The 10,939-nt window shown below is 42.0% G+C and overlaps 1 protein-coding gene across 4 annotated transcripts; it reads left to right on the forward strand.

The window, feature by feature from the left end:
- The first annotated feature begins 1,256 nt into the window (after positions 1-1,256).
- On the forward strand, positions 1,257-10,455 carry shrprbck1r (sharpin and rbck1 related). Of its 4 annotated transcripts, XM_054766349.1 has the most exons (15): positions 1,257-1,492; positions 1,621-1,900; positions 2,627-2,801; positions 3,691-3,759; positions 3,993-4,134; positions 4,651-4,741; positions 4,809-5,124; positions 5,204-5,304; positions 6,436-6,606; positions 7,335-7,495; positions 8,637-8,748; positions 8,850-9,029; positions 9,105-9,203; positions 9,272-9,415; positions 9,550-10,455. In XM_054766349.1, exons 2-15 carry the CDS (start codon positions 1,622-1,624, stop codon positions 9,628-9,630), a joined length of 2,121 nt encoding a protein of 706 aa, XP_054622324.1. In that variant the 5' UTR covers positions 1,257-1,492; position 1,621; the 3' UTR covers positions 9,631-10,455. The 4 variants fall into 4 exon arrangements, with proteins under 4 accessions (XP_054622324.1, XP_054622325.1, XP_054622327.1 ...); XM_054766350.1 differs by having other exon boundaries at positions 1,257-1,900; positions 3,694-3,759; XM_054766352.1 differs by lacking the exon at positions 1,621-1,900.
- The last annotated feature ends 484 nt before the right edge of the window (positions 10,456-10,939 follow it).

Below are 10,939 nucleotides of genomic sequence, written 5' to 3' on the forward strand. Positions count from 1 at the left end.
CGTCGAGGGGTTACTGTACATTGAACTCCCCACACAGACTGACTGTACTGTATAAAGCACTTTATCTGTCCATCGGTACCTAATGTACCATGATGCTTCCTGCGTGATTCGTCCCCTTGACAAACAATGCTGTCCATCTCAACACCTGATTGAATGACTCCACCTCACCTCTATGAATAGCATCCCAGATTAGGCCTGGACAGGTCACAGCATGGGATCGCACCATCGACTGGACCACCGTGAGACGTCACAGGTCTTTTTTTGTACATATCAACTCAAAAAAAAGGCAATAAATTGTCAACAGGATTGTCTTTCTGTTGCCTGCTAGGGCCTCGTCACTTCCAGCCATTGAGAAATGTGCTATTGATTGAGAAAGAGCAGCTTGGGCGAGTGATTCACGGCTCGACCGAGCCGAGCCTGTGCGCTCTAACTCATTCCCTGTAGCCGCTACAGTACATTTTGTTAATTGCCTCATAAATCGTGGACTTAAACACCGCGTGGGCTTTGTTGACCATGTTTGGATCATCCTCTTACCTGGGGGAAAAAAATGCTTCAAGTCAGTAAGTGTTCAAAGTTTGGCACAGAGCATTATATATCTTGAAAAACTGATTTTCTGCATGTGGGTTTTTATGCTCACTCCAGACTCTCTGCACTGCCCTGGGCCAAGGTACAGTATCTCCTGCTTTTCAGTGTGCTTCAAAATGCAAAGTTCGTGGTCCACGTGGCCGGAGTAGGAACTGCGGGTTCAAATCCCATCAAGGAATCTAAAAAATGTTACAAGAAATTACATTCATTTGGAATAATTATCGTGCAAAATGCGGTTAATTTACAGTTGTAAGTGGTAATAAATTAAAACAGCTTCATAATGCTAAACTGACACTTGTATTAATGTTTCCAAATGGGCTAAGTATGCATTTTAAATGAACAGAATGACATTTTATACAAAAAAGTACACGCATTGAAATTTAAGCCAAAAATTGCTGCCCCCTTGTGGTGACGTAAATGTTTAATGATAAAACCCGGTCGGTTTCTACTGGATTTTTTAAAAAGATTGGTGGAAAAAAAACTATGTTAAAAATAACAAAATGATTAACGGACACACAATGTAATTTTTTATGTATTTATTAACATATCTACGGTTAAACTGAAGTTAAAATATACACACAAATCAAGTTCAGCACTGAATGCATTAGGATGTAGTTACACGTTAACACCATAAGTGGCAGTGTGTCCCTTTTACCCTGTCCCACCAATAAACAAGATGAAGAAGACGAGGCAGAAGAAGTAGAACATGACGGTCGAGTCCATTCCGAACAGGCGCTTCCACCTCTTAAGAATTTTTTTTTTTTAGTTTTTAATCTCGACGTCGAGTGGGACAAACGACAAATCTGTCTCTAAAGGAGCTGCGACATATATTTAAAAGAGGAGACGATTTGGAGGCGGAGGAATTGACACTTGAGAGCCTACGCACTTGCTTCCTGTTGTCAGTGAGGTAGTGATATGTCTAAATGAGCTACTATGCTACAAACATAGCAAAATGGGGGACTCGGAACAAGGGTGGACGTTTTAAGTGGGACTCTGTTCTCTTCGTGTGTCTTTCCTACATGCGTCCCTTTACAGTATGTCGCTGAGTTCGGGCGGTTGGACCGCCAGTCTCGCGGCGGAACAGTGCGCGCCTCCGCCGCCTGTCCGGAATGGAGCACCGCAGCAATCGGAGCTGTCGAACTGTCAAACTGTCCTCATGTCGGTTCGGGTGTCATTGTGCCATTCTGGTATTCGGCCTCTGCGTCTTCCGGGAGCAGGTGGTGAGTCACTTCGCCTCCAGCTCAGTATGGACCCCGGGAAGTCCGGGGAATTCCGTCTTGCGCTCCAAGACTGCAGCGGGAATAGTCGGAGCGTGGTGAGTTCGCGGGCATGCATCACAGTAGGACTTTTGCGTTTTTGTTGTGACGTGTGCCTGGAATGAGTGTGAGTTTTATGGGGTGGGAAATAATTGAAAAAATACCTATTACTGATAATTAATTTACGAATCACACCATAACGTCTACATGTTGACATACATATATTTCGTTTAGTATTAGCGTCTTTGTGTAGTGAATTGTGTCTTTTATGTCCTTGATGTCGAGATTGTCATCTTTAATATTTGTCCAGTTCCTTGATTTTGTTCCATTACTTTGGGCTTTTAAGTTTTCAGAGTATACTTGTTGTCGTTTGATCAGGTTGTCAAAGCAGTTTTGGTTCATAACCTTTTATAGACCTTTGTTAGGGTTTTATTTGCAATTAAAGAAGCGCGTTCCTTTAAATAGTCTTCTGTTTGTAATGTGAGTCAACTTTTGATTCAACTTATGAACTCATCACTTTATAAAAGACTGTCTTGACGGTGAGCGTCACCATGTGGACATGCTCCTATCCTGCTTGGGTGTTGTTGAGCAAGTATTTTTACATTGTATTGGATTATGATAACAATCATATTTGTCTGTGATGACGCTGTACCACGCAGAAGAATTTGTCATGCACGGATAAGGTGTGTTTGGGCGTGACTTGTAGTCTCTTAGCAGTGATACTGCTGTCTGTCTGATCAGCCATCTTTGTCGTCTTCTCATTCTGTCCCTTTCTGTGTCCCCAGATTATTGCTGAGTACGATTTGAGGTCGGTGAACTATGAGGTGAAAACGCCAAAATGCCACGAGCTGAGTCTGGCGACGCCTCCACATGATAGCATCAACTTCAACTTTCGCTGCGAGCAGGAGGCCCAGCAGTGGGCCACTGTGGTAATGACATCACTGAGAGAAGCACACAAAGGTCAGTCGCCCCCCACCCACCTTCTTTAGGCTTCCCACAGCGCTGGTAGTATTTTCTCATAGAATGGTATACACAAGCTCTTACAGCAGGGGTGTCCAAACTTTTGCCAATGAAGGCCACATACGGAAGAATGAAAGGATGCAAGGGCCACTTGCATCCTTTCCCTTTTGTAAACCAATACAAAGAAGTTAACGATATTTCAAGGAAAAAACTGCATCTCAGCTTTGTGAAAAAGTGCATTAGCTTAAGCTTTTCCCATTTTTGCTAATTTGCCAATTATTTCAACTTGTAAATATTGTTGCAAGATGATTTTATTGCCATAATCATCTTATTCCTATTATATTATACATTTTCCCCCAAACTAATGTTCCAAAAATGAAAGTTTTTGTATTGTTTCTCATAATATTACGTTTAAAAAAAACCATTATCTTCTACTAAAATTATTCTGATCTCATAAAATTCCCACTTTTTCTTGCGAGATTATAGCTTTTTTCGCTTCCTATTTTCACTTTATTCTTGTAAAATTACAGCTGTTTTTTCCATTTCTGTCTGTTTTTTTAAATGTTCCAACTATTTTGTCTTGTAAATTTTCTTCTCGTACTATGACTTTATTCCCATAATATTTTCATCTTATTTCCCCCAAATTACAACTTTATTTCGTTTTGTTTCTCAAAACATTACGACTTAAAATAAGTGAACATATTTTCTCGTTAGATTACATCTTTTTTCTCTTAGTATTTTGACTTTGTTATTGTAAAATTACCGCTGATTTTTCAACTTATTTTTAAAGTTTTCTTGTTGAATTATGTTGTGACAATGTGGCCAATGGGCTGCAGTTTGGACACCCCTGACTTACAGTAAGTTTTTGTTGTTTTTTTTTTCTCTTAAGCAGCATCCCCCGAAGATAACAATACAGGGAGTTCCCATCTTCAGGATACCTCAGCTTTGCAACAGTTAGGTTTGTACCAAGCACTTATCTCACATTTGATCCACTTAATAAATGTAGAAAGTAACAGATCACCTTTTTATTCATGTGTCATGCGATCATTCATCCATTGAATCATTATTAGCCCTCCTAGTGGCTGTTTGGAGGTATGGCGACATCCTCCGCATACATTTGGCTGGTTTTTCTCCTAAGTGGGCCCTTCTGTGTTTTGCGTGTACACGTGTGGTGTGCGTATCCATCTGTAGAAGACGCGTGCGTGGAGCTGACCCGGGCCATCCAGGCTGGCGACATGAAGGCGGCCTCTGCCTTTGCCGCCACGCTTTCTCGTCAACACGCCACGCTGAAGATCCAGCCTGCTGCACGACAATGTGAAGACACTGAAATCAGGTAGATGGTTCAAAGAATTCCCTCCATCTTCTATGCCGTTTATCCTCACTGACTTTGGGCGAGAGGCGGGGGTACACCCTGGACCCAGCCAATCGCAGGGCACGTTTGGACAAACAACCATTCATAGTCACATTCAGACCTGTGGACAATTTAGAGTCTCCAATTAACCTAACATGCATGTTTTTGGAATGTTTGAGGAAACTGGAGTACCTGGAAAAAAAAAAAACACACACACGCACGCATGGGGAAGAACATAAAAAACGCCACACAGAGATTCAAACCTTTCCCATCCCCTTAATGTGTGGCCAACATGCCAACCACTAGGCCACTGCAGTGACGAAAGACTTAAATGTGTTCATAAAAATGCCATATGCTGCCATCTTGTGACCATATAGTGATAGAACATTGACAGCCTCCAGACACCAGCCCCAAACATCTTATATTCTTTGATATACAGTACCTGAAGTTGTACCATGTAGTTGAGTTTCTCCGCTGTTGTCTGTCTTCACTTGGCAGATTGGCTGTTGTAGTTGAGGATGCTTCCTCGTCGTGTTGCGTCACTATGAAAGTTTCTCCTCTTATGACCACTGCAGCTCTGAAACAGCAGGTTAGTTTCTCATCTTTGTGTTTGCTCACCCTGTTCTTGTCACGCTTTGAGTGTTTCTTTTCTTCAGATGTTCCTTGAGTACGGCTTCCACCCGTGGGTGCAGCGCTGGGTGATCGGCCAGTGCCTGTGCGCCAACCAGCGCTCCTTGGTGTCGTACGGCGTCCGCCAGGACGGCGACACGGCTTTTGTGTACATCCTGTCAGCCCGACACGCCCACCTGACCCACCATGTTCTCCAGCAGGACCAAGAGAGCGCTCTCCTCCACAACTCCCCTCCAAATGTGACTTCCCTCCCTCACACCGCTACTAACAGCACGTCAGCACAACAGCGCAGACCTTACAACACCTTGCCCCCACGATTGAACGACAGTATCAGCAACATTGGTGGGTGGCACCGCTGATTTTGAACAGGTGGATGCCGATTAAGTGTGTCGCATGACTTGCTCCATTTATTTCTGCACAGGGTCGCAGAAAGGAGGCCCCAGTGAGCTCAAACATGCCTCCAGTGTGGAGGTTTGTCAACTACATGAAGTACTGAAACCAAACACAACCACCTCCTCACAGGTACCACACTTAAATACACACAGTCGTTTTATATAGTATCAATATGTTATGTCATTCAATATACGGTAGATGGATATACTGTAGGTATTTCCTCAAAGCCTGGGTGTTTATTGAAGCCCCTTTCACACTAAGCATGTGTCAGCACGAATCGAGCAGAACCAGACAGAATGAAAGAGTTTCAAAATTCCCCCCACATTCAGGAGAGGAGTTGAAATTCGTAAGAATACGATTCGAATGCTTAGATCAGTTAAGTTGGCTCCTTTTTTTCTTTGGTGTATGAAGCGATGTGAATAAGGCAACGCTTCATAGTGATGTTTCAGGCTGGCTGCATCCCCCCCCCCGAACGCAATCAGAATGTTTGGAATGCTTTTGGAATACCGTAAGAAAATTTAGAATGCAGTCCGAGTGCCGTTAGAATATCGTACAAATGCCTTTTGATATTTTTCCACTTAGAATCTACCTCGAAAGTTTTTAGCATGCTCAAAACATTCGGGCTGGCCACAAACGGGCCCTAATATTGGGAATGCACTGAAAATGCAGTCGGAATTTCTACAAAGCACTTTGAATATCTAGGAATAAACCAGGAATTTACATTCCAACCGAATTCTGGCTCCTTCCGCCTCTAGTGTGACTAGTATTACTAAACAGAGTCCAGGGCGGTTATTCGAGGGAAGGTTTTTATTAGATATGAGGCTTTCCGAATGTACTTTTGTATGCATATTTAATAGAGAAGAGCTTGATACTGGCTTTCTTACCAGTATCCTAAATACCGATATTGTCCAGCGCGTCATTTCCGATACCGCTATCAACCGAAACCGATATAGGCAGCAGCACAAAGGTCATTGACTCCCAGTGATTCATCCTAAGGTGTGATATTAGAGTTGAAATACACAGGAAGACGTCTCCCTTACTTCCATAACAATTTGCATATTTACAATTCAAAGGTGGAAACACTGAGCTAGCAAGCTTGACATCATTACAGACAGAAAAATTGCTACTGATATGATTATGCCAATATTATCGAATATCCCTCATGTTTTATATTGTTTAGCCGCTTTTGCTTCGAAATGAATGATATCTCTGCAAACTCCCATCAAAAAATAAAAGCGTAAACATGCACGCTTCCTCCAGGGCTGGCCGTGTCCTTCTTGCACTTACATTAACAAACCGACAAGGCCCGGCTGCGAGATCTGCGGTACAGACCGGCCTGACAACTACGTGGTTCCGGGCGGCTACCAGCCAGACGCAGTGGAACTCAGACGGATCCAGCAGGAGAAGGAGGCCATTAGACAGTACCAGCAGGTAGGAAAGCACACACACAAGTGCTACCAACGTCTTCCCGCCACTAACACCTTATCTGCCAATGTAGCGCCCATGTAGGAGTTGCGTATATCCTTGTGAGTGTGCTCCGCCTGTACTTTTTTTTGGGGGGGGGTAAACATAGCCGCAGCAGGAAGTAGCATAGCGACAAACCTCTGGGCTGAATCTCTTCTCGTCTGTCTCTGTTTTTTTTTTTTGAAGGAGAAGGGGAGAAGAGAGGAGCTGAGGAGTGCAGGCGCTCAAAACAACTCACTGCTCTTTAACCTGGACCAGGACTACTAAACACACACGAGCATACACATGCGCCATTTTTATTAGTAATTTATCTTGGATTAGCATTTGCTGCAGCACAACCGCCGTTATTTGCCAGATGAATGATCTTTTCCATATTTTACAGTTGTATTGTTGTGGTGGATGGTCTGCTGTGAATAAGTCCATTTCTGAACGTGTTGTCTTTGTGTTGATGTCAAAAATTAGACCAATATTTAAATGAAGACAATCATGAACCGATGAATCCCTTTTGAAATAATTCTTTCTTACAGTTTTGGCATGCAGCACCATTGTACAGTATTAGCCTCATGTTAACATTTGCACTGTCTAATTGTACAAAACCAACCAAAATGTTAATAAAAACAAGATTGTATCACAAGTGTGCTGTGTTACAACACTGATGTCATGCACATGGACAATGAAAACGCTCCTTGTCTCAGGCGAGGGAAGCAGAGCGCCGGGATAATTTTGCCAAGCTGGTGATGATGGATGGCCAGGACTTGGTGCCGAATCCCGAGCCGTTGGACTGCAGGATCTGCTATGTGGAGCTAAAGCCAGGAGAGGGCGCCGTTCTCAGGGAGTGTCTCCACTGCTTCTGCAAGTAAGAGTTAAAACTATGGCTGTACAAAGATAATAATGCTCATTTTATTAATGCTCATTAAGCATACAGTAATTGGTAAATTTCCCGCAAAGTAGGTTTCCTTATTTATAAATGGAGTATTATGTAGTTGGAGCAAAGAAAACCTGTTTACCACCTTCTAAATATGTTGTTAACATTACTGGAGCCCTCTAGACAATTCAGTCGAAGCTTCATTTCATACACTTGCGTAATCTAATGAGGTTCAGCATGACCAAAGGAGGATGAATTGCTTATGTATTCTTTTATGAGGCTACATGAGAAAATGCAAGAAATGGCTTACATAGTTTGGGTGCCCTCAGTTGCATTTGGAAATGCAGTTAATCACTTGGTTGAATAATGGCACTAATAATGATGATCATTTTAAATCTAATTATAATTAAATTACATTAAAATTGAATACATCCAAATAGAAATTTTAAAATGTTTTGCTATTTTATACAAATAATCTAAACCTTTTTGTTATTCCACTGATATTTATAACATCCCATTTACCTACATACATAGTACACTATTCCCTTGTTTATTGCTGTTAATTGGTTACAGACTCGGCTGTGATGAATGAATTTCTGCAAAGTAGGATTCCCTATTTAGAAATGGAAAAATGTTTTCTAGCTGGAGCATAGAAAACCAGTTTACGACCTTCTAAATCCGCTTTTTAACATTATTAGAGCCCTCTAGACATGAAATAACACCCCTATAGTCAACTTTACACTCCTATTACCCAATATAGTTATACATAAGAGAAAATAAGCCTTTTAAGACATCAAAAGTAAGACTTGTGCTCATGTGTTGTAAATGTGTGCAGACAGGAAGTGACGGGGGTTCAGAGTTGACTTTTAGCTTGGCGTGGGTTACGGCCTGCATTAGTCTTCTGGAAGGCCTCATGTATTTTAGTTCATTTAGCCATTTTTATGCTTGGAAATGCTAAATTTAGGCAAAAAAAAAAAACGTACAATTTGCTTCATTATGTGTATTTTTGTCGAATAATAGGCCATATTCAACCAGGAAACATGGTTTATTAATATATTAAAACTGTGATTTGGCCTAAAAGTGGTGAGGGATTACTGTGTGGAAATGAAATGTTTGTGTGTGTTTACCTTAGAGAGTGCTTGCGCTCCGTCATCATGCTGAGTGAGGAGCCTGAAGTGTCCTGTCCCTACAGAGATGACACATATGCTTGCACATGCTCCCTGCAGGAGAGGGAGATCAGAGCTGTGAGCAACACCCAACAACCAAACACGTCACATGTTGGACCATCAGGGGCCAAGAGGTCTCTAACCTTCTGCCTTTCTTTCCCCGTCTCCTTTTTTGGAAGCTGGTTCCGCTAGAGGAGTACGAGCGCTGGCTGCAGAGAAGTTTGTCTGTGGCCGAGTCGCGATGTGAGGGCAGCTACCACTGTGCCACCGTGGACTGCCCTGGCTGGTGCGTGTACGAGGACACGGTCAACGTATACCAGTGTCCTGTCTGCCAGAAGAACAACTGTCTCATTTGCAAGGTGCTTAACACACAGTGTGATTACAAGAAAGGGCAACACAACATTAGGATCCAACACGTGTATTGCCGTTTTTAGGCTATTCATGAGGGGATGAACTGCAAGCAATACCAAGATGACCTTGCAGCCCGTGCCATCAATGACTCGGCCGCACGAAGGACAACACAACTACTTCAGGTGTGCCCAGCGTGAAGTGTATCAATGTAATAGTCAGGTTGATATAATACATTCTATTATACCAAAAGACCCTGGTTGCATCTGGGGAGGCAATGCACTGCCCCCAGTGTGGCATCATCGTGCAAAAGAGGGACGGATGCGACTGGCTGCGCTGTACCGTCTGTCACACGGAAATCTGCTGGGTCACCAGAGGTCCCCGCTGGGGGCCAAAGGTAGGTTTTCTTCACATCATGACCTCCCTTGTTGTACATTCTTTTTTTGTGGTAACCGTACAAAGTACAGTATGTGCCAGACACAGTGACTCAATCAAAGGAGTAATATGTTAATATGTTTATATATATTCAAGGGTCCTGGAGACACCAGTGGAGGATGTCGCTGCAATGTGAACCATCAAAAATGCCATCCGAACTGTCAAAATTGTCACTAGGTACTCTCAAATGTGTCCCCATTGGGAAAAAATGGCCTTGGAACTAAAAATTATCTGAAGTAGTATTAAAGTACGCACAAAGAACAGCCAAAAACGGAGTGAAACACAGACACACACAATCATTCTAATTATTTCACAGAAAAAAAAATGCTAATTGGTTGCATGCAGTGCCTTGGAAATGACTTGCTATGCAAATGTAGACCTGTAGATGTTGAACATACTGTACCAGGATGCAATACTTTACCAAAGTGGCCTTTTACATGTGAACAAATACTGAACCAGGGTGTTTATCCTTATTTATGCTCGTGCAATGTTGTTAGGGTTCTTTTTTGGATAGATACAGAGAGAAAACCTTTATAGTGCTATATATTTTTGTATGCATGGGTGCTTTGGAATGGAAACAGTTTGAATGTCACTATGCCTTTGACATGACGAAGCAGATGAGGTGGATGTGGTTGTCACCGCCATGTACTGATTACTGGTCAAAGATCTTGGGAAAATGTACTGTATGTTGTGTAAGCTAATAATAATAATCCCTTCCAAATCTGATTTAAATTGTATATGGTGATTTTAAATTGATCTTCTTTCATATATCCACTAACATTTTGAATGCATGGTTTGAAATGTAATGATGTTAACATTAGGTACTGTCAAGAAATGCACTAGCGGTTTAAAAAAAAACAACAAAAAACAAGGTTTTCCCTTAAAAAAAAATGACTATCCTGCACTGATAAGCCATAAAAAAATAATGTGTCTTAACATGTATTCAAAAGTCATCAACGTGTAGTGTATTGATGTGCCTTAATGCTCATTAAACAACCTTCAAAGTGGACCACTTTTATTATTGTCAGTATAAAACTTTGCATGGCGCAGCCAGCCTCCTATCAGGGAACATAATACAGCTTTTCTGTGGTGTTTTCTGCTCACCCCGGACTCTTGTTTACACTCATCGGTACTAAAAACAAAAAAAAATTGCCTATGAAGGTATCAGCAGGTTTGAAAAATGTGTTGATATTTTTCTCGAAAGCCTTGGGCCTCACGCTTTGATACCAGCTGCTGAAAATGATGACAAAGTACCATAGTAGGCTATGATTCCTTCAATGCCAAGTTAAGTTACCCACTGTATAATAAAATTATTAAAAAGTAAAACTACTCGCCCTTTGGAGACGTCATAATGGAGCGGAAGCAAGAGGGTGTTTGCAAAGCAATACTGGCACCTTGTGGTATTGTATGGTATTGCTGGAATTAATGTGTGTAGCGTAGCAGTAGGTATGCCGTGGTATCGCTAACTAGAATAATATTGTGTTAA

This window comes from Dunckerocampus dactyliophorus, chromosome 21 (genome assembly GCF_027744805.1).
Source record: "Dunckerocampus dactyliophorus isolate RoL2022-P2 chromosome 21, RoL_Ddac_1.1, whole genome shotgun sequence".
Classification (NCBI taxonomy): domain Eukaryota; kingdom Metazoa; phylum Chordata; class Actinopteri; order Syngnathiformes; family Syngnathidae; genus Dunckerocampus; species Dunckerocampus dactyliophorus.

Excerpts from the sequence above, each read along its gene's own strand:
- shrprbck1r (XM_054766349.1), top strand. The coding sequence starts at position 1,622 with ATGTCGCTGAGTTCGGGCGGTTGGACCGCCAGTCTCGCGGCGGAACAG. Across the intron at positions 2,802-3,690 it reads ACTGAGAGAAGCACACAAAG|CAGCATCCCCCGAAGATAAC; the intron begins GTCAGTCGCCCC and ends TTTTCTCTTAAG. Across the intron at positions 6,607-7,334 it reads CCATTAGACAGTACCAGCAG|GCGAGGGAAGCAGAGCGCCG; the intron begins GTAGGAAAGCAC and ends TCCTTGTCTCAG.